We start from the raw sequence: 24,834 nt of genomic DNA, 5'->3' as shown, positions 1-24,834 counted from the left end.
GTATTCCCTTGGTAAGTATCTACACCTTCAATGGCCTCAAAGACGTGAGAGGACCATCAGCAATGGAAGACTATGTTCTGATACGGCAGTGCATAACCACACAGACTCTAAGTATGAATATAGCAATTTCTATTAATTTCTTGGTAGGTTTTTTGTTGCAATATACAATGTTAAAATTGTTTTTGCACTAGTCAACCAGCTAGCTTTGTTTAGTTTGCCAGGGAACATAGAAACAAGCTCTTCCGGGCATGCCCTGGAGTCAATGGTTTGAGATATCTGGAACAAGCATCTCAGGTCCTTACTGAGTTTTCTGTGCTCTTCTGGACTATGATGAGGTAAGTCACATTTTATTGGTTTGAATAGCAACACGGAAAGGTTTTTCACAGTTAGATAGTTTTGAAACAATGGGACGTGTGTAAGAATAGGGGCTTGAATAAACGCCGTGAATATGCGTGAAGAGAGCTCGGAAAAGCAGTTCATTAAAATGCAAGAGACAAATAGTCCATTGCATATGTTTTCCTGTTAGTTCCTCTAATTTTCGAAGAACAACTCCATTCCAAGCATGTTAATGTATGTTCCATCACACCCAAGAACCTCAACTTTATCAAAGCTAACTTCGAGTTGGTTCATGATGTGTTCGAGAGTATCTCTGGTCTAGTCATGTGCAGAGCCAGAGGATGGTGTCACGTGACCAACGTATTGAGAGTTACGTTCAGCCACAAGTGATGAGTGCTCTTCTCTAACGATGCCTGTGTATGTTTTAGTGTAATCTCTTCTATCATCAAAGTATAGGATTTTAATGGGATCATCATTTCTAGAACTTTCTTTTAAATTCGGAGCAAGTTTAAGTTTCGCACGCCTTATTTTGTTCCTGTCTACAGTTAAAGCAGATGTTGTGTCGCTAGATTTTTGAGAAGTTATAATTCCAGCCTTTGAAGCAGCCTGAAGCACAGTTGTTATATGTGCCGCAGCCCTCTCGCTTACATTGTGTCTGTGAGCAATCATAACAGTTTCAGTGAAATCTACGAAAGTCGTACCCAAAGTAATGCATCTTTTTTTATGGAAACTAATGGAGATACATAACTAACAACAGCATAGTTAAACAGAGCAATATTTCAGCTACAGACTCATTTTTCCACATCGTTCTCACCGTTTGTTATGTACTTTTGCCAACGATGAACCAGAGCCTCCATGTCGCGCTTGTAAAAACCGGCATTCCATGGACTGTCTTCTGGATTCCGGCTCGTAGTGATAACACCACGTATCATCTCCAGTCACGATGCTATCCAAAAAATTGTCACGTTCATCTTCATATTGGTCCAGCACGTTCCGAAGGGAAAGGCAAGGACGAAAAAAGTTGTAGAAGCGCTTTATTGTACTGAAGTTACCCTCTTTTCCGGCCCCAGAGAGGCACCCCTATACCCCCCCCCCCAAGCGCATATAACTGGCATTTTAAGACTGGATGTCAGTTTTCATAGCATCTGGCATGTATAAACCCAAAAATATGTTTACTTTAATATAAGAAAAAAATGAACAATTTTGGTATTTTTTGCAATTTTCAGTGAAATTTTGAAACTTTGATGCAATAGTTCTCACAGAAGATATTATCTGATTTGAAAAAAAATCTATACCTGAAATGTCCATGTGGGTTGCCACTTTGGCCAGGTATTACATTTCCTTCCGAAGAAAAAGTGGCAAAACGACCCACCCTAGTGTATACCTGAACGTCAAGGGGGGGCTATAGCCTCTATAACCTTCCCCTTGGATCCGCGCATGTTGAAACCAATTCATATTTCATAACTTCACACACGGCACGATCAAGCACTGAATATATTGACATCTTATTACGTAATTATTATCGAGTGCCTGCACTTTTTCTATTAAAGCTCATAGTATATTCTATCATAATATAAATTGTCACTCAAGCAGTGTGTACTAATGTAACTCATGATAAGAGTGTTTTGTTTTAAAACAAAGTGAAGCAGCTGACGTGGACTCTTCTGAGTAGAAGACATAAATCGCCTCGCCTCGCAACCCACTTGGCCACACACTTAGGTTACATTTTTCACCTTTTTTTCATGCTATCTAAAGTATCGACTAATCTTAAATTCGCATTGCCGATTCGAGTTTCTTAGCAAGAATTATTATGTTGAATCTTTATTTGGATGTAAAATCCTGACTTAATTGGCATTTAAGAACTTCGCTGTGTGATTAAAATGAAAGAAATATAGCGAAATCTCAGTTTCAAATTTCATGTCTAGCTTGAATTCAAATACCTGTGCTGTTATTTCTTTCAATGTTAGTAGGAGCCGAAAGTTGCGATTGATCTCAATTTTTCGCTTATATCATCTTTAATACCCACTATTTGTTCATAAAATTTTAAAGAAATATTAGTTACTAACAAATAACACTTCCAAAGTGTAACATTCCGATTTTGATAAAATTATGCAAGTAGATAATACACATAAAATAAGCAAATACGTGTTTTTTCTGCGGAAAAACTGTTTTAGGGGGGGCGAGCCCCCACTCTAATTTTGAAAGTTGACGCCCGAAAGGTAAGAAGAAGTGAACCGAAGTGAATGAAATTGTACAGAGACATTGTAGACATAAACAGAGGGAATACGTGTTTCGTATTTTCCTTGAAAAAACGGTTGGGTGGGGCACGGACCCCTCCAAACCTTTGATCACGAAATATCAAAAGCGCTAGTAACAGTATGTCAGATGTGTGTAAAGGACATGAAGAATTGCAACGAAACTTTGTGTATGAACAATACGCAAAAAATAAAGGAATACGGCTTTTTATTTTCTGCGGAAAAACAGTTTTAGGGAGCAAAAGCCCTCACCCAAAATTTTGAAAGTTGCACTGAGAAAAATAAGTGGTAACCTAGTGGGGGTTAATGGACAATTTAGCTGCTAGAACCAGTTAATAATTTGTAACAACCCTTCTGAGACAAAAAAGGTTAATTTTACGAGGTCGCCGGTAATCAATCGAGAAATGTTACTAGAAAATATACAGAAACAATCCAGTGTTTGGTTGCTATTAACCTATAAAATAGGTTAGAAGAAGGTAACCAATTCAAGAAGGTTAATTTAATTTAAAACACTGTGTTGTTATCAACCGATTTTCACACAAGGCAAATTTAACCCTCCGAAACTTGTTTACTGGTAACACTGCATTACTAGAAGTACAAGAAGCAAGGTGGCCATTTGCAATTTTAAGAACGAAAAGTTTTAAGAATTATGAATACATCCGAAGGAATAGGAAAACAGTTATTAAAATATAGATTCTACATAAATTAATAGAGAAATGTAAAGGAAAGTTTATTTACGGAGGTTTATGCATATTCTGAGATTTAAATGAATAAAATGTTATGTGACATGTTTCTAGTACAAATATCCACACTAGATGGTAGCACCACTAGTTATGTAATTGTCGTCAAATAATTCACACACTCGTAACAATAATTTTGTAATGTGTTCAGGAAACATAATGCGTTTTACGTTGATTTACGGTACAAATATCAAAATCCTTTTACGTCTTTGCTTATAGGGAAGAGTATCACCCAAACAAATTCTCACTGTTAGTTGTTAAATACTTGTGATATTGGGGCTTATAAGGGTAGGGCGTTACCCTTTAAACGGGATGACGACAAAAAAAAAAGTACATACTAGAAATGAAAAATTTAGGTATTATCTATTTTAGTATTGTATTTTTTGATGTGCTCGTGGCTGAGTGAATATCTGTTACTGTTATTTATTAAATAAGTTATACTAATCAAAATACACGGTTAGAAAGTTGTCGCACCCTGTTTCGTTAACCGAGCAGTCGGTTATTCCAACATACTAACAAGATTACCGGTTACAGGCTATGATTGATAGTGGTAACTACGTGATCGGTTAGCGTACCCCTGTGAGTTATTACACTGTAACCTAGCAATGTTAACCTGTAACGCAAGGTTACGATCACCTTCTCTCGTTAACCTTTTTGGCTTGGCTGCTGGGACACACGACTCTGTTGTCTATATATTGACAAACTAACTTGGTTACTGTCCACCTTTTTCTTGTTTACTAGTAACCTTTCTTTTTTTGCGTGTGAGGCAAGAAAGGCCAGAGGAAGTGAACCGAAGTAAATGAAATTGCGTACAGATATTGTAGACATAAAATGAGGGAGTACGAGTGTCTTATTTTCCTGAAAATAAGAAAACCGTTTAGGTGGGACACACCCCCTCCAAAACTTCGATTGTGAAATATCAAAAGTGCTAATAACAGTATGTCAGAAGTGCTTGAAGTACATAAAGAATTGGAACGACACATTGTATAGGGACAATACGCGAAAAATAAACGAATACGATTTTTATTTTCTGCGGAAAAACGATATTACGGGGCTAAAGTCCCCACCCAAAATTTTCAAATTTGAGGTCCAAAAAGCAAGAAGAAGTGCACCCAATTAAATTACATTGTGCACAGATATTGTAGACTTAAAATGATATAATTGGGTTTCATATTTTCCTAAAAAAAAAAAAAAAAAAGCGGTTGAGTGAGGCACGGACCTTCTAAAGCGTTGATGACGAAAGATCAAAAGTGCAAATAAGCATACGTCAGAAGTTCCTAAAGAATATGGAGAATTGCAACGAAACTTCGTATAGGGACAATTTGCAAAACAATAAATTAAACGTGTTCCAATTTTTTGCGAAAAAAAGTGTTGGGGCCTAAGTTCCATCCGAAAATAAAGTAAATATTACCGTAATAACGTAGGAAGGAGTGGATCCAAGCGAATGAAATTGTGTGTAGATATTATATAGACCCTATGCAAAATGAGTCCTTTCGTGTTTCTCATGTGTCCCTATCCGTTTTGCTTCAAATTTGACACGTCAATAGCAAACTGGAAATAAATCGGCACGTGTTTTTGCTTATGCGGAAAAACATTGTAGGGGTTAAAGGTGCCTCCTGAAACACTATAAAATACGCTAAACTTTTTGTACTTGTAGTTGACCTGCCAAATTTGAAGAAATCGTAAGGAGCCACGGTACTTGTGAAACACGAAAGGTCATATTTTACATATCTAATATCTACATACAATTTCATTCGGCTTCTCCCGCCGCTCAACAGTTTTTTTTTTCATTTCAGGAAAATACGAAACATGTATTCCCTCATGTTACCTCTACAATATTTGTGCACATTTCATTCACTTCGGTCCACTTCTTCTTGCCTTTCGAAGTCAAATTCCAAAAATTTAGACGGGGATTTTCCCCCAAAACTGGTTTTCACCCGAAATTAAAAAACTTATTCCTTTATTTTTTGCCTACTGTTCATACACAAAGTTTCATTGCAGTTCTTCATGTCCTTCAAGTACTTCTGACACACTGTTACTAGCAGTTTTGATATTTAGTGGTCAAAAGTTTGGAGAGGTCCGTGCCTCACCCTACCGGTTTTTCCAGGAAAATACGAAACCCGTATTCCCTCGTTTTATGTTTACAATATCTGTGTACAATTTCATTCACTTCGGTTCACTTATTCTTATCTTTCGGGCGTCAACTTTCAAAATTTTGGGTGAGGGCTTTTGCCGCCTAAAACCGTTTTTCTGCAGGAAATCAATACGGTACCCGTATTCCTTTATTTTTTGCGTGCTGTCCATACAAAAAGTTTCGTTGCAATTATTCCTGTCCTTTACACACATCTAACATACTGCTACTAGCACTTTTGATATTTCGTGATCAAAGCTTTGCAGGGGTCCGTGCTCCACACAACCGTTTTTTCGAGGAAAATACGAAACAGGTATTCGCTCGTTCTATGTCTACAATAGTGTGTATATTTTCATTGACTTCGGCTCACTTGTTTTTTGCGTTTCGGACTCAACTGCTGACTCTACACTTTTACGTTGATGCTCTGAACAGCTAGTAGCTGTTCCCAATGCACAATTCAGTGAGCAATCCAATAAACACACAAGAGGACCTTCTTCTGGGGCAGTGCTTGTTTCGGCTGTTTTACAACCGGTTCATGGGATGCTAAGTAATGATGACGGCGCCCTTGAGCTTCGCACAGGACCCACTTCTCATCACATATGAACACCCTGTCCAGAAATGTCTCCTTCCTCAGACGGCACAGCAAAGAAACACTCGGTTTGCCTTCTGGTCCGGAGTCAAATCATGTGGGTTCCATCATCCCAACCTGTAGTGCTTCCCAAGTTGATGCAGGTATTGCCTAAGGGTTTCTCCACTCACACTTAATTGTTGTTGCACTTCCTCACATGTCTCGCCACTGTTCGCCTCAATTGCTGCCTGCAAATCTTTATTTTGGATATATGTTTTTCGTCCGGCACGTGGTGTGTCTTCGAGTGTTTCGTCACCATGCTTAAACTTTTTAAACCACAGCTGCACTGTGCACGTAGTTACGAGACCCTCACCAAAAACCTGGCATATCTTCCGCCCCGCTGCAGTTGCATTTGTTCGCAGTTTGAACTCGTACAGCATACACGCCGTTATGACGCTCTGTGGAGGTCCCATGTTCACTCTTTCCTTACACAAGTCCACGGTGTAACTGAACTGCCACATCCAGGTATTATAGGGAGCTAGCTTGTGTACCAGCGGGGGCTGAGGTAGAGGGGGAAATATTTCAACATTTTTCTGCCTGACTCTTGCGATACTCCCTTTCCCTCCTTCTATATGTCAACGTTGCCAGGGTTAGAAAATTGTCACATGAATGTCATTCTGAAGAGTTAGTGTGAGTTTTTTTATTTGTTGATTGCTGTTGTGATTGTGGTTTTGTTGCTTATTGCCACCCGGATCTTGTTGACCTAAAATTGTCTGAAAAGTGACCTATAAAATGACACTAAAATTCCTGTAAAATGACCCTACAAATCACAAAAATTGACTTTAGAACTTGCGTTTTCTTAAACGTTTATTTCGTTAAAGATTGACATTTTTAAATATCTATTGGATTTTTAATTAACATTTCTCACTCATATTCAAAAAAGTTTTTGTTTCAATTGGTTGCAGTCCATTGATCAGTTGTGTCCATTGATCAGTCCTTTGTACGACACTGTACGTACTGAAAGCGTCAATTCACTCCCGAGTTGAAACTAGGAAACACTCTTAACCAATAAAAGTTCGCAAATGTAGAGAATAATAGATAAAAACCTGTTTAAAATATTTTTTGTATTACGCCTTCTTATCCATTTTTAGTTATGCACATGATCACATCCTTTGTGGTTCACGACCCAAAACTATCTGTTTGGCTACCTACCAACCCTCACCTTTCGTCAACCAGCTACAGTTTAGTTTTCATTAGCTTGTTAAGAATGCAGTTTTTTCACCCCAGTAGTCAGGAAGTAAGAAAATAGATTATTCAACTTAATCTTTTCCACATCCGTTAACCGTGTTCATTTAAAGATTTTCTTAGTGGCAAAAAAAAAATCAATAATAATAATAATAATAATAATAATAATAATAATAATAATAATAATAATAATAATAATAATAATAGAAGAAAGACCATAAGTGACCTAAAAGTTACCTTAAAATATTAAAAATTGACCTGAAATTTCAAAACGGCAAAAAGTGACCAAAGGTTGATCCTTAAAAAAAATATTTTTAGAACCTAGAGTTGATGGATAACATTTTTATTTGAATTTGCCTTATCCTATGCGTAACGGAAAACAGTTGAGTTGTCAACAAAATCCAGGCCCTGCTTATTATTTATTTGACAATGGCTTCACAGCGTAAGAGAGGGCAAACTACACACAGCGAAGGTAGAGAAATAATAAGGAATGTCATAGTGCAGTGCGACGAAGAAGCGAGGGAGAAAAAACTAAAGCATTTGTTATTATAGCCTCATTTGCGAGTGCCCACGTATATAGGGATCTTCGATAGGGATTGCATAAATCTTATAAACTCTTTGAATTAAGTGAGTATTAGTTTAATTTTTTTACAAGCACTGGCAACCCTACCCAGGACCGTCGAGTGACCGTTTCTTGGTGACGGGGTGGGGCACCTGTCAATCAACTCTGAATTCCTCAGCCTCGCATTAAAGCCAGCGCCCTATAATACTATGTTGGATTTATCCATACCAACAACTGACATTCGCCTTATCTCCATTCGCATTGAACCCACGATGTGAGAGCAAATGGAACACAGACCTCCGCAAAAAGCGACAGAAACATTCTTGCTTACCTTTATAAAATGTTGTTGCCTATCGAACCATTAAAAGAATTTCAAAAAACAATACGTATAATTTATAATAACAATAATATTTGTTTATAATAATAATAATAATAGTATAATTATATATATATATATATATATATATATATATATATATATATATATATATGTGTGTGTGTGTGTGTGTGTGTGTGTGTGTGTGTGTGTGTGTACGTCAGGAAAGTAATGTAACCAGGTCTACAAGTATGGAAAAAATAATGTATTTACCTAATGATAAGAATAGTAATACCTATACATTAAAATTCTTCAAAATATTGCCTCCCTGCGTCGATACATCTTTATTCGATGTGGTGTTAGAAATATCAAAGTGGAAGCCCTGACGCTACTTTGCAGATTCGCTCATAACAACTTCTTACTGGTTCTGTGAGCGAATCGACCCACCAGCTTTTCTCGGACAAGCATAAATCTGAAGGAGAATGATGTAGGCATTTTTTTAGGTTATTACTTTAATAAATGAAAAATAAAGCCCAAGAAATAACTATAGTTTTACGATTTCCTTTTTAAAATAAAAATACATGTTTGGGAGAAAACCATGCCCAATACGAGGTTATATATAATAAAATTATTTACAAAAATAATTTATTACAGTTAAAGATAAACATTGTCATTGCCATCATTTTTTTTTTTTTTTTTGTCACAAGCTGAGTAAGTTATAATCATTTTAAGATTTGACGTTTTTTGTAATTCAGAGATGTTTTGTTTGAAGCTCTTCCTCTCAGGGGTGGGCATTCTTTCGTTCTTATTTCCCTGAGGTCAATGAAGTATCTGACCGAAGATTAAAAACTATATTTTTTGACTCCTATTTGCTATTTCCTCATCTAACGGCAATGGATTACTAGGTAAACCAAATATGTGCTCCATCTACTATCAAAATTGTGTAGAATATATTGTTCGGTTGGTAACAGCACTACTTTCTTCCAACAAAGGATACAATGTATATCTATTCTTAGAGTATATATTTGCAAGCTTGTCTTCCATTTTATACATTTTATGTATTTAATATATGTTCCTAAGTATAAATAATTCAGATATTGAGTATTTATATATACTAATAACTACTCTGTTGTGCAAAACTTAAGGACGAATAGACAAAGAAACAAAAAATATTAAGTAGTTGGTGGAAATCAGAGAAAGAAATGCAATATGTTGTCAGAGGTCTCTCACAACTTTATAGGGAGCAAGACTTACATAACGTGACCTCAGTGCGATTGCTGGTTGAAATTGGTCTCCCTCAACATGAAGCAATTGAATGAAAGAGACGAGATAGTGTATCATGCAGAGATGTGCATTACAACAAAATGGCCCGGAGACAACATTTAGGTGATTCACAAAGGGAAGAATCGACAGGAAACTGGAAGAAAAACTAAGTTTGGCAAGTGTCGTCCAGAACTTTATTCCTCACTACAGCATTGTTTCACTTACATGAGGAGCATTGCGAACCAAGGCATTACGTTGCGTTCCATTGACACGTGCACACTCATCTGCGAAAGGCGGGTACGCGCAGTGAATCCAGGAACATAGTCGACAATGATCGTTTTGGTATTCCGGTATTCTTGTGTGGAGAGGCATAAATCTTACGTGGGTATACTGACCTTCCAGTGTTTAAACATGGTAAGGCAACTGTGCACGTTATTGTAATGCTGCATTCATTCTCCACGTGAGTCTTTTCAGAAGTGCATCAACCTTTTCTTTATGAATGATGATGCGTGATTGTATCGAACAGCAGAGATGTTGGAGGTCTTAGATATTCGGCAATGTACTGGCTTTCCTGTTATCCTGACTTTATTCCAATTTAGCACATTAGGGATGCAATGTAGAGACATCTTACAGCACGTTTGGAGACTCCAAGGACCATCCAAAAGTTTCAACAGCTCTGGTGGTAAAATAAATCTTCATACAAAAACAACACATAACCAACTTTGTATGCATAAGGGGAGCACCTTGCAAAGCATGCATTTCTGTTCGTGGGAATCATACTTCATTGTAAGGACTATTTCACTTCTTCTGTAATGTAAGGGTGGGACCTCATGAGTCTTCGTACTTTAAGCGAAAGTTATTGTTCTCTATAAAGTGCCACTTCTGTTGTTCTAACCACTTGTTTCTTTCTGTTGTTTCCTGTATCATAGTGTTGCGATATTTTTATGTATGATTTATGTTTCATTGATCTATGCCACTTGGGGATGATACAGCATGCGAAAATTACTTTCTTCCTTAAGTTTTGTACACCAGTACATATTACAATTCAATGCCTTCTTGTACGTCATAATATGTTCTTATTTTTACTATAGGAGCACTTAGAAGATCTTCGGAGTGCAGCCCCTGGGTTGGATTCCGGTACGCTGTCCAAGATGTTGACATATTGCCAAGCTCTTCTTTCTCCAGAATCTGCAAGTCTGAATCTTCCGGACTTTCCTGCCGACAACTTAGTTGTTGCTGCTCAAATAATGGTATGCATATATATATATATATATATATATATATATATATATATATATATATATATATATTGTAAAACTTTGTCTCATATAGGTTGTAGGTAGAACATTTAATAAAAAGAGCGTCCGGAATCAACTCTCACTACCAATTTTATTATAAAAGCTTCCACCATAAAAGTATTTTCACAAAATACTATACAAAATAATCTCTTTAATATGAAAGGGTAGAAATAGGTAGTCTTTGACCGTAAGGTCGCAGACAGGATCTCCAGAGAGCCCATAGCAGGCTAAGCAGAGGTTAATTAAGGAACCAATGTTCCGTAGCAAGCAGAGGTGGGTTAAGTGGCCAATAAAGCCCCGTAGCAGGCTAAGCGGCTGAGGTTAGGATTCCCAGACAGAGTCCCGTAGCAGGCTAAGCCAGGAGATAGGATAGGCGTAGTCCCATAGCAGACTAGAGGCCTGGGGTTATGTTACTCCAAAAGTCCCGTAGCAGACTAGAAGAGGGTCGCCAGGAAACTGGTATCAAGTTGTCTTTGTCCATCCAATTTATAGGGTCCCTTGGGTGGTGGTGGCGCTGCTGCTCCGATGTCGTCGTCTGCTCCGTGGGAGGGGTCAGAAGCCGTCGTCTCCCATCTGGTGGGAGATCCTCTTGCCGAACCACGTGGTGGTGTTTGTAAACACTGATGCGTGGAATTGTTTGTTTACACACCCCCTGGCTTGTTTAAAAAATAAGCCGAAAGGTTATTTTTCTTTATATGAGAGTTGGCAACATTGAGGTATCATACAAAAATCACTAAAAACATTAATAACACTTGCAACACTGAAAAAATTATTTTCCGGAGCAGTACTAAGGTAGCGGAAGAAAGCACTAAACTAATCACAGGCAGGATCAGTACATATTTTATGTCACTTCATTTCCCTCGAGGTAGGGCTGTTTTAAGCTTTGGCTTAATACACATATATTAGTTCACTTATAGTGAGTGGCGTTGGAGCCTGTAATGTCGGTTGCTCCTTAGTCATATTATTGGTATTAAGTGTGTCCATCGGAATTGGAGGAGATATTTCTAAACGAGGCGTTTTGGATATTTTTGGTATTGAGCGAAGACGGATATATAATATATATAAAATGATAAAGAGTTACAAGTACTAAAAAGTTGCAATTAACACAGGGATATAAAGAGGTTCCATACTAGAAGAAGAAAAAATGTTTCAAATTACGATTGGTAATTGTTGGAAATCCTATACAAAGTAAAATATTTATGCATTGTTACACATAAGGCGTTTATAAACAAAATATAAAAATATGGCAAGACCAATCAAAAATATGATAATTAGAGTAGCAATAGCAAGTATGGTCCACAGAAATGCACTAGAGAGATGAAATTCCGGCATCTTATCCAAGAAAGAACTCTCTTCATGTTGAAGTAAGGAAATCATGAAAGTAATAGTACGTTGTAAATTCTGAAAATTTTATGTAAAGTTCAAATTTGGATTCTTTGGTAATCTTCTATATATTAATGTAAAGGTTGCTGATGTTCTAGTAGGAAGATTCAAAGTATCTGTTATTATACGCTGGAATTCTTCATATTAAAAAAAAAATAAGTTGATGAGCGATTAGCAGCATCAGCGGCTAACATATAGCTCCTTTGGAATGCAATTTTAACAGGTTTACGCGTAGTAAGATGAAGTCCCATGGGTGTATATAAATAAAATTCCTCAGTCCATGATAAAGTAGGTTTCAGATGGCAGCTGTCAGTTGAATTTCGAAAAACTAAATTATATAAACAATCTGTTTCTTAAAATCGTGGTTGTGCCTGTAATTTACATATAGAGAACATAGTATGAGATTGGCACAGTGATAAGTCCAATTCATAGACTCCTTGGTTCGTCCAGATTGCATATTCAGGAGTTTGAATATGTATATGAGCTGTCTTAGTAAGAAATCCATTGTTAAAAATTTTGTATAAAATATGATAATCATTAGTGTGTACAACTGGGGTTTGCAGTATAATGTCTAAATTGGCAGATTCTGGGTCGAATGAGATTAGAAAAGCTTTTGAACATTGATAAAATAGTCCGAGATCTCTTTTCATGAGTGTGCCTCTTAGGTTTATATTCTGCTTAATCATTTCCTTGGCCAAAGCAGGTTTTATTAAAGCATCGTTGACCTTATTCTGAAGAATGCTCTGTATTATAGAATCAAAGTGCTGTTCCACTATTTGAAAATTAAGAAGAGCTATGAAAAAAAATTTCATTTGTAGCCGTTGTACATGCTAATTGTAAAATATTATGATGGGTTTTGGTTATCAATTTTTCGACTGCCACCGAAAAGTTTGTCACTAAATGTGTAAGCTCAAAATTACTTTTCTTAATTTCTTGTATTGGAGAATTTAGATACGCATTCTGTGCCTGCATTTGATTAATAGTCGATCTTAATTTATGAACTTTATATAATCTATATCCACTAAGTCCAAAATTTGCAAGTCCAAGTAATAGGCTAAATATCATCCATCGCGGTCTTTTGGAACACCCTGTTTTAAAATCACAAGGTATTACAGCTTTGATCTTATTATTGAATTGACGTTCTTTATTATGCAAAAGTGGCACTAATTGTTCATATCCAGGGCAAGAATCATTTGGAAGGTGTACCACCAAAAAGTCTAAATGGAGCCTATTAGGTAATAATTCTATATTGTTATAACTGATTACAGGCTTGAATTTGGGAATTGATATTCCATATTGTTCATTCCCCTTTACGCTAGCTGTAAGCAGAATGAGGAGGTGATAACCTATGGTGATCAGTATTTTCCTATTGTGTGTGTACGTCCTATAAAGAAAAGAAAAAAGATAATGCTGAATAGCAAAAAGTGACATTGAATAGTAGCCAAGTAATATTCGCCATTTGAACAAAATGTATATGGATAGCAAGGTGTTGCAAAGCATTAACGTATTTTAAAAGAGAAGGGTGTCCTAGGTAAAGATCGTAGGAAGGTAGTGAAGTCATATAAATACCTAGATCGAAAAAAAATGAAAATGAAATCTTTGAGTTTTACGTCCCACGGTTATGCCGGTTAGGCGAAAGGAGACGGTGATGATGAGTGATGAATGAAATGGTGGAATGAAGAAAGTGGGAGGAAACGGGAGAACCCCGAGAAAACCCACGCACACGGTGTTTACCTACATCGAGTTAACGAGAAGTTGTGGAGGCAGGTTCGTGGAATTGCGGACGCATATTTTGAGGTTTTACAAAGGAATGGGGAGGTCGTTGTTAGATATGAGAAGTGGGTGAATAAGAAGGGTAAACGGAAACTGAAATTCAGTGTTTATTAGGTAAGTACCTTGCACGCTTACTAATTATATTGTGTTGCATTATTTATTTCCAATTTTTCTACATTTAATAGTTATTTTAATTTTGAATTTGAAAGATAATAATACTTTATGAACTTGATTTCGTGGAAACTCTTTATAAGGTATAAAATATTTGAGCTAAATATATATATAGTCTAATAGAATAATCCAATTTTGAATGCTGTTGATGATGATAATGATGATCCTGAATTTCTGGACCTCCTGTATAGTGATCGTGATTTTTGGAACATCCTTTAGAATATTTATATTGCATGTTGGTGGCACTATTTAGCTTACAGTGGAAGAAAGAAAACAAAATATCAAAAAGTTGTAGGATTATAAGTTAATTGTCCTTGAAAAGATCAGTTGCCTTTTAAATGCGGAAATGCAAGTCTCAGCATTTTTCATTGAGTTGCAGAATAAATGATTCAGCGTTTTATAATATAAAGGGGAACTGTATCGCAATGAAAAGTGTTTTTAACTTTCTGAATGCTTCCTCTGTCTTCCTCTTTTTAACTTTCTGTTTCCTCTTCTTAATTGAGTACTTAAACTTTTTTTCCCTCATGTAGAAATGACTTCGCTCATGTAGAAAATAGTTATTTTTTCTTGTTCTATGTCTTCTCTATCTTGATAAAATGGGTTAATTCTGTCTAACGAAATCTCCTGTATTGTTTGACGATATGAGTCTGGAAATTTGACCGTATAAAGATTAGGGTTAACTCTTTCGATAATTTCTAGAGGTCCTACGTATTTGGATGAGAAAGATTCTAGTATCCCAATTTGACGATTGGGAGAAAATATAAGTACTTTCTGGCCCTTATCAAAATTAGTTTGTTGATGTCTATGGTGAAAATATATTTTTGTTTATTATAGCTTGCGATTAAATTATCCTGTACAACCTCACATATCTTATTTAAATGTTCTTTGTCGACGCATAACGACGGAGTTGACGCTAACGGAATATCAGATATAGTCTTAGGTTCATATCCGTGGATGTGAAAAAATCTTGAATATTTAGTTCCAGCTTGTACGAATGTATTAATTGCTAATGTTATTTATGGAATTAGTTTTGGCCAATGACTTTGATTTTCCTGTACAAAAAATTTAAGAGCGCTCTGTATAATTCTGTGGAATGTTTCCACTACACCCAGATTTTTGTGGTCATACGCTGAACAGAATTTAAATTCAAAATTCTAGAATTTTGTTAGGTTCTCCAGGCTCTTAGCGTTATGTACAGGGTTTCTGTCCAAATACAGATATGAAAAAGCTGCGTATTTAAGAATAATGTCATATATAAGAAATTGTTCAATTTCTTCTGCTGTGATGTCTACAACCCTGGTTACACAGTATCGCGTGGACATTTCAATAGCAACTAGTATGTGTTTCAATTTTTCTTATCCGATTGGAATTTTTACAATTCAGTCATACTGCCAGACTCGCAATCTGTTTGGGAGAATGATAAAGCAATTAGTCCTCCGGCTTGACTGGTAACTTCTTGAGTCTTTGGAAGAGATTGCATGTCTTTATTCTATTGGCTATGTAAGTTTTCATATTAGGAAAATAGTATTTCCTAAGACCCAACTGGTATGTCTTAGTATACCCAAAATGTGGTGCCATTGGGTTGTTATGGATGGCCTCAAACCATTTGCTTAGCAAAGATTTCGGCATACAAAGTAAATACAGCAGTCCTAATTGGGGAGTCCATTCTGAAGAGAAAAATATTTCGCGGCTCGGAGTGTAGACAATTTATTAGGCTCTTTATTTTCCAAAAGAGTGATGATGTCTGAAAATGAAGGATCCTTTCTTGTTCATCCGCTAAATTGGGTAATGTCAATATGTAATGTCATTGGGGTCAATTTGAAAGGTGTGTTCCAATGAGTAGGAAGCAAAGACTTTAGCGTCTTCTGTGTCGGAGAAGTTATGAACTTCTTGATTCTCGTTCTGTTGTATATCTTGCTTGTCTTCTAAGCGGCTAAAAATGTCTGCAGGATGCTGCCATTTTTTATTGTGTTGAATTTCAAAATTGTAATCCGCTAAGAATACTTGGATTGAAATTAGAGATAGCATTAAAAGTTCAGCAATAGAAAAATTGGGACACGCGGAAATACGTAGGAACAAACCATGGTATGACCAAGAATGCATTAAACTAGCAGAGAAGAGAAAACAGGCAAAATTACGGTGGCTACAAAATCCGAATGAAACAACTACACAAAATTTCGCAGATATCAGGCGGGAAACTTCCAAACCCTTTAGAACAAAGAAACGGGATTTTTTGAAAGCTAAAATTAAGGAACTTGAAGATAATAGTAAAAATAAAAATATTCGGGACATGTATAAGGGAATCAGCAAATTTAAGAAAGGCTATCAACCTCGTGCTTATATATTAAAGAAATCTGACGGAACAGTTCTCACTGATACGGATAGCCTCTTAAATAGATGGAAAGATTTCTTTGACGATTTGCTGAACACGCAGCCAAAAACTAATGTGCGGGGAGAAAAGGAGATACACACCGCAGAACCGTATATTCCAGAACCCAATCGAATAGAAGTGGAAGCCGCTATAAAGAAATTGAAGAAACACAAATCTCCGGGTGTAGATGAAATTCCGGCTGAGTTAATTTTAGCTGGAGGCGAAAAATTGTGGAACAAGATACACAAACTCATTCTCCTTATCTGGAACAAGGAAGAATTGCCACAAGAGTGGAAAGAATCAATCATTGTTCCAATTCACAAGAAAGGCGACAAAACTGACTGTAATAATTATCGAGGCATTTCTCTTCTGTCAACATCCTATAAAATCCTTTCAAATATTCTGTTAGCAAGATTGACCCCATACACAGATGAAATTATTGGAGATTATCAGTGCGGATTTAGACGAAATCGATCAACTATCGACCAAATATTTACCATTCGCCAAATACTCGAAAAGAAGTGGGAATACAATACCCCGGTACATCAACTATTTATTGATTTTAGAAAGGCTTACGACTCGGTTAGGAGAGAAACATTATACAACGTTCTTACAAAACTTGGAATACCGAGAAAGCTAATTAGATTAATTAAGATATGTTTAAGTGAATCCCAAAGTAAAGTCCGGGTAGGAAAATTTTTGTCCACGAGCTTCCACGTCGAAAATGGCCTGAAACAAGGAGATGCGTTGTCGCCATTATTATTTAACTTTGTGCTGGAATACACCATAAGGAAAATCAAAGATAGCAACCAGGGCCTAGAGTTGAACGGCATTCACCAGGTTATGGCATATGCTGATGATGTAAATTTAATAGGGGATGATAGGAGAACAGTAGAAATAAATGCAGAGATCTTATTAAACGCTTGCAGAAACATGGGTTTAGAAGTAAATGCAGAGAAAACTAAATACATGGAAGTGCGTCGGGACTGTAATATGGCAAATTGTGGAGGCGTTAAAATATTAAATAATGCTTTTGATAAAGTGGATACTTTCAAATATTTAGGATCAATATTAACAGACGAAAATCATATTCACGAAGAAATTAAATGTCGACTAAAAGCAGGGAATTCGTGTTACTGTTCGGTTCAAAATCTCTTGTCGTCGCGAATTCTGTCGAGGAATTTGAAGCTTAAAATATATAAAACTATAATCATGCCTGTTGTTCTGTATGGTTGTGAAACATGGTCGCTTACTCTGAGGGAAGAACATAGACTGAAAGTATTTGAGAACAGGATCCTGAGAAGAATATTCGGACCCAAGAGGAACGAGAATGGGGAATGGCGGAAGCTTCATAACGAGGAACTACATAGTTTATACGGTTTACCCAACATTGTTAGGGTCGTCAATTCTAGGAGGCTTAGGTAGGCAGGTCATGTAGCTAGAATGGTAGAAAGTAGAAACGCTTTCAAAATCTTGACTGGAAGACCAATCGGAAAACGACCATTAGGAAGGCCTAGGCGCAGATGGGAGGATAATATTAAGATGGATCTCGCAGAGATAGGAATACAAAGTAGAAACTGGATGCAATTAGCTAAGGATAGAAGTCAGTGGAGAGCTTTTGTGAACGCGGCACTGAACCTCCGGGTTCCATAGGCCATAGAGTTAGTTAGTTAGTTTAATCCGCTAAGAATATTTTATAGCGACTAAATATCCCGACTTTGTCCGGCTGGGTGTTGAGTGAAGCCAAGCATTTAGCATCTATAAATAATTTAAATTTTCTATTTAGTAAGAAATATCGGAATTTTTGCAGGACATATATATGCACATATATTTCTTTTTGTCATGTTGATGCTCTTCTCTCGCTTTTTGTAAAACGGCGACTACAATAGGAAATAACACGTTCGTGATTAGTTTTACTACAACGATAAACTGGTTCCTTTTAATTACTAATTTCAGCCATTAAAAATGACAACTTCCATGCAATTCCTTCCATTTATTTATATTTTGTTTTCTGGTTGCCCCTGACAACGACGTCTCCAAAACCTTATTATTTTAGAACATATATAGACATATGAACATCTTTTTATATCGATCTTACATAATAATATTTTACATATATATCTTTTCCTTTTTCTTCTTCGTATGGCATAATCAGTCTAGTACATATGTTAAACATCTTACGCCCTAAAGTTACCCTAAATGAAATTCCCTGTGTATAGATATGCGGGAATTGTGACGGATCTAGGCTCGCTTTTTCAGACTTAGTTTCTGAACGACTTTCCAGCTTTTTGTGAACAGGTGTGTACAATAGTGATGTTTTAAATTTTGCAATTTCCAAATTTTTAAGGGGGTGGTTCTAGGTACCCGTGCCAAAATTTAGAGGTGGGTACACCTGCCAAGTTATAGAGTGGATGATCCAAGGTACTCCCATGCGCAAAAAAAATTGCGCGTATACTGTAACTCAAGATTTTTCGCATTTATTCCATTTTCCTTACGTTTATGGGTAAAATTCAGTTATTAGTATGTGGAGATAATAGAAAGCAATCCATCTAAGGAGATATTTCCAAAAAATATAATAAAATAATAAAAATATAAGCAAAAAACAAAATTATGCTCGGTTTTGTGTATACTGGCAACGATGATTTCTAGGAATTTTTTCAGTAGCAGATCACAATTGCGGAGGGAATTTAGTAGGGGAGTCGAGGAGTTGGATCAAGGAACTGGATAGTGGACTAAAATGTTGCATTTATTGGTTAAAACCTAGTGTGTAGATTGCCTGCCAAATATAAATTAGCTTCTGTAACTAAGATGTCGTATGAAAATATAGAATTAAACAGAAAAACTCTTATGTTAAGGTTCGAAGCGATACGCACCATGGTTATGAAGATTATTTCTTTAAAAAAAGGAGCTAACACAATGTAGCCTCCGTGGTTCGGTGGGTAGAGTGGCAGAGTCGTAGTTATTTTATTATTTTGACACCACATCGAATCCCATCCCATCCCATCCCATCCCATCCCATTTCTTTTTCTTTTCTTTCTTTCTTTCTTTCTTTTTTTACAAAACATTATAATTTTCATGTTAATAAGAACCGAAGCAATATAATAAGGACAACTTACTGATATTTTGCTGTAATGACGTATTTATCCAGGATTAGAGAACTATTGTTAATAGCTATTGTTTTCTGTTCATGCTGTTGTATAGTTTCTTTCATCCTGTTTTCTTGGGGAAAAAACAATTTTGTCTCCAACGAAGTGTAAAGAATATATACGGACAGAAAAAGACATCTTAGTACCAAACGTGATTTATCGTGATGAAATGGACTAGTTTGCCATTGTTAAAAAAAAGTGATGTTGGCTTTTCTTTAGGTTTTAGCTAAAAAAAAAATATTTTTTTCTTTATAAGACTATACTTTATGAGGCAAGGTGTGTGATCATACCCACAAATTTAGCTAGGGAGTGAAAGATAATTGTTTATACAAACATTTTACAGGTTTAGGTGCGTGAAACACCAATACACCATGGTCTCGCTTATCCGACCATCCTTTGTTCCACATACCATATGATCCGATATATCATTGCAAATAGCACCAATCGGCAAGAAGATCTGCAAGTTGTGGTCTTAATCTATTTTTCATGCTGTGGAGTCTATCGCCTAGCGCGCTCGTCTACACCTTGACTCATACGTCTATCATTCAGTGCAGACACGTATCCAGGTTTTCTATTCGGAGGGGGCCCAACACGAATCCTCGTAAGCACGTAATTCTAATGTTTTTAAATATCAATAATAATAATAATAATAATAATAATAATAATAATAATAATAATAATAATAATAATAATAATAATAATAATAATAATAATGCAACAGTTCTGTACCTCTCTTAAACTTTTTCCTACTTTTCATTTATAAACCGGTTTATTTTGGAAACTGCATTATAGCACAAACAAAATGAAACATATTTTCGAGAGAAATGTAACTAAAGAAAACTGTCTGCTACATATATCACATAACAAAAATAGCAAGAAGACATGGAGTGTATCGTTCTAATATATTAAAGTTAAAAACAGAACGGAAACGAAATGTTAATCCTATTTAAAACTGTTCTTTAATTCCACCTGGTCAGTGGCGTATTTACGACTTTGTTTCGGGAGGGGCTTTGCTAACTTTCGGGGGGGACTTTGCCTGGAAATGTGAAAATTCTGCAAGATATTTCATTTACTTTACTATACTAAGTAAGATTTCGTGGATACGTCCCTGATTCAGTGCAGTGCAGTTATTTGTTATAAAACATTATTATTAGATGCGTAATATGTAAAATTATATCATAAGTTTTACTTTTAATAGGTCTTTTCTTAACACATCCATATTATCCAGCGTTCTGCCTGCCTGTTTATGTCGGATAAGCGAAACTCTACTGTATTTCCAAAGCTAGCATATACATGAATTAGAATTGTATCGTCCTAGAACAGACAATAGTCTGAAATGCTTATATTAAAAGGCTGGAATAAAAAAAGCATAAGTACTGTTTTGGAAGCGTGAGAACAAATTAAAAACAATTCAATATATTTCCTAGGTATCAGATTATCATCTTATTATGTCGATGTGTATTCTTTTTTAAATATAGTTTTAAAAGTTATACCATTCGCAATATTCCTAAGGAAATCGAAAGAAAAATTCCTTGTGCCTCTTATGGCAAAGCGGCTTAAGTGCATGGTCCGAAACCGATTCCCACGTTAAGGTATAGATAAAGTTCCCGTACTTCAAAAATGCAAATCCGGGACGCTACTAAATTACGAGAATCTTTGAAATGCTTAAAACTGAAAGAAGTGTTGAATAGTAATTTACTTTCCTCCATTAGATAGAGTTGTTCAAGTATTACGTTATCACATTTTTATTCAAGATAGATCTTCCAAGGACGCCAATTTCTCTGTAAATTGGGGGGGGGTCATTCAAATGCAGAAGATATATATATGACGATTTTAAGACAAATTACACTCAAATAATGCCAAATATTGTATATTCATAAATACAAAGGAGGCCTAAATGAGCTTTGAGCGGGCCCGGCCCCCCAGGATCGGCACCCCTGCCTTCTTCCTAGTTAAGCAAACGTAAGCAGATGATTTACTCCCTCCCCCTGGTAAGCAAAATTGTTTTTTTTCCTCAAGATCTGTTGTGTTTCGTGAAATAACAGCAGATGAATGTTTTCACTTAGAGCCATCCCGTCGATTTGCGTTGCCTAGGACTAAAATAAATTAAGGGTCAATAATGAAGATGAGACTTCCATATCAAACATGAAGAGACATGTGGATCGTAGATCTTCCTTTGTTCCAACTTTGATTTTTTCAAATTCATGATGGGAAATTATATTATGAGTACATTTTTCGAAATTAATAGTATACAATCGTAAAAATATCTTACAAAACGATGGTTTATTGCAAAATACTTTGACTCAAAGAATAAATTACAAGTAATAAACTTGTTACTTTTCCTGAAGAGTCTAAGTCGTGAATGAGACGGACGCTGTCGAGCGTAGTGCTTGGAACGATTGCCTCACTTGTTCTACCTTCCCGTGGCGCAGCCTTGATTCGACTTGATCCTAAACGGATTATTCAGAAGTCGAAATCGGAAGATGTTTCCCATTTTTCCAAAACACTCTTGGTCGATTACAATCTGCCTCACTCGTGAGGGGACAATCCCATGCCGTAAGCGTCGGTGGACTACCGATAAGCAAATAGTGACATGTCCCCAAAAATTGGCGGTCCCGCAGCCAAAAATTGGTCCCACTTCCGTTTTGAAAATTATACCACCACCGGCAGAGAAGCGACGGAACGCCAACGAACCACAAAATTATTCCCCTAAAATACGTTAAATCGCCTATATGCGTAATTTCTTTGCATCAAGATGAGTCTAAAAACATTTTTAAAAAATAAAACGAAAGTGCCCTGAGCTGGGCGTGAACCATCAACCTTAGGGTTACTAATTGCGTGTTCTTCCGAATTCGTCACGGAGGCGATTATGAAGACACAGCTTGTAGAGTGATAAATCGTTGAAGTCTTTTTAATATTTCTAATCAGAGTGCTTCTTTAACCGTGTATATTTGAAGACAACTGTTCGGAATCAAATCAAATGCACTCGTCATGTAATTTTATAACAAAATGGTAAGCGTCTATTTACTTTTTTCAAAGTTCTCCCATATTCACTTGCTAGTGATCGGCGACAGTTGCCAACTAAATTCATACAATTATACGCACCCACCTCAAGATTTTTCACTTCATGATGTAAAGGCAGGAGTTACTCTTGACCCCCGGAGCTCAAATATTGTCCTTATAATAACAATTCGTCAGGGAAAAATAATATATAATAATAACCGCATGCACATGACTGGCGATAGTTCATGTTGGTCCCTTTACGATTCTCCGTGACAAATCAAACGAGCGCGGACCAAAATGAAGTCCTTGTTCTTACGTTGTGATAACTTCAATACCGCCGATTCTAGATATCTGCTTCGACTCGACGAATCCCTGCCACTAGTAGCACGCTAGCGGCGATCCTTCGACGCGTCGCTATATCGACGATCACCATTTACCGGCAAGTGGGCTACTAGGAGTTGGCGACGTTTACAGCATGGGGAAGCTAATAAACAAACAGAAAAAAAATAAATCTAAAGCCTTATAAAAAAGTTTTCTGAAAAGTTACATCTAGCAAAATCATTTGTTGGTATTCCAGAACTGTGAATTCACCTTTATTCATTATGTCTGAAACTAACACAGGTCTTTAATACTTTTTTTTTTTTTTTTTTTTGCTTTACTCAGATTTATAGTGCGTCCAGTAAGAGAACGTCTCTGACAGCTCGCAGTGACATTGCCACTACTCGCGTGTCAAGGTTTTTTTCGGTGCAACTGTAGTGGCAATTTAATTAATGGTTTAAAACAGAGTGATCGTGGTTGGTAACACTGGTATCAAAGTAGGGGCTGCAATGTCCCACCGCATGTGATAAGAAATGTCAGAGACCATCTCTTGTTGGCCGTGCTATAGCAGTTTTACTTAACAGTCAGTCAATTTGGATCTGTGTTATCAGAGTTTTGGAGATTTCCTTAATTTTTTCATTTCTAAAAAAGTTTGCAACTAACACCATTAACGTATCTCTTTCGATATTTCCATATGTAATGGCTTGGTCACTCCCAGTATATTTCAAACAATAAAATATTTACGGTGTCTTACTCCATTAATCCGAACTACATTTTATATCCAACAACTCTGTGCATTTTCCCTTAAATCTGCAAACTTTCTACTAGGTTAAAACTCAGTATTTTCTATTTTCTTCCTTTCTTGATAAAACGAAAGTGTTCTTTAGACAATCTGGAATGATGACTCTATACTACATTATGTTGCATAGGGCATTTTATGTAGCATATCATTTGACAGTTGGACACTTTCTTTTTATATTGAAAGCAACAGGGATTAAGTCCTTCTACACTTATATGATAAGTAAACACATTCTTTTTGATTCGTGGAATTGTGCCAATGCACTAGGTCCAGAGAGTTTTTAATTTAAGATAATAATAATAATAATAATAATAATAATAATAATAATAATAATAATAATTATTATTATTATTATTATTATTATTTTATTATTGACTTAGGTTTTCCTGAATATTAAGCAATATTTCACAAAAAGCTGGTATTTTTAAACAAATGTGTTCGACATCAAGTTTTCATAAAAGTAGTCACTCTCTCCTATAAATAATTTCAGAGGGGCCGCGGTGGCTCAGTGATAAAGCGTTCACCTTTGGTGCATGGGATCCTTGGTTCGACCCCAGCTCGCACCAAGTGAATTTTGTGGTGGAGAAACACCATGTGCATGGGTTTTCTCGGGGTTCTCTCGTTTTCTCCCACTTTTTTCATTCCACCATAGCATTCATTTCTCATCATCACCGTGTCCTTTAGCCTAGCCGGTATAACCGTGGGTCGTAAAACTTAAAGATTTGATTTCAAATAATTCCAACCCAAACAGTTGCAAGAAGTATGTAATTTCGAATAAAACAAACTACTCTATAAAATTCTGAGTATTATTATTTTTTATATATACAATTCTAGCGGACCTTATTTCTAAATCGAAGGGTAAGAAGACTAAATTCACTCTCTTATTATTATAAATTCATTTCAATTGAAGCAGTTAAAATAGTTGGGAAAAATTAGAAAGCCACACCCTATATTCCAGTGTGCCACAACCGGATAACGTGGCACACTGGCGTGCCCAGCAAAATGAACAGTGTGACGCAAACTTTTACCTATTATTTACAAGAATATTTGTCGAGTTTATTTTATTTATTATTATGAACGATTCTTCCACGGATCAGCTCTCTGTATACAATTAAACAAACAAGTATCACATTGAGGGAATGAGTGTAATTATTTA

At 36.2% G+C, this 24,834-nt stretch overlaps 1 protein-coding gene across 3 annotated transcripts in view; it reads left to right on the top strand.

Annotated features, from left to right (window-relative positions):
* The window catches only part of c12.2 (von Willebrand factor A domain-containing protein c12.2), a 1,756,568-nt gene that overhangs the window by 1,028,690 nt on the left and 703,044 nt on the right, over positions 1–24,834 (top strand). For all 3 annotated transcript variants that reach the window (XM_081733805.1, XM_081733806.1, XM_081733807.1), the window contains exon 7: positions 10,508–10,666. In XM_081733805.1, coding sequence (XP_081589931.1) covers positions 10,508–10,666 — 159 coding nt within the window. The remainder of the gene's footprint in view (positions 1–10,507; positions 10,667–24,834) is intronic.

This window comes from Thermobia domestica, chromosome 12, assembly GCF_964235325.1.
Source record: "Thermobia domestica chromosome 12, izTheDome1.hap1.1, whole genome shotgun sequence".
Classification (NCBI taxonomy): domain Eukaryota; kingdom Metazoa; phylum Arthropoda; class Insecta; order Zygentoma; family Lepismatidae; genus Thermobia; species Thermobia domestica.
Note: the sequence above shows the minus strand (reverse complement) of the source record. Positions and strands in the feature narration are given on the sequence as shown.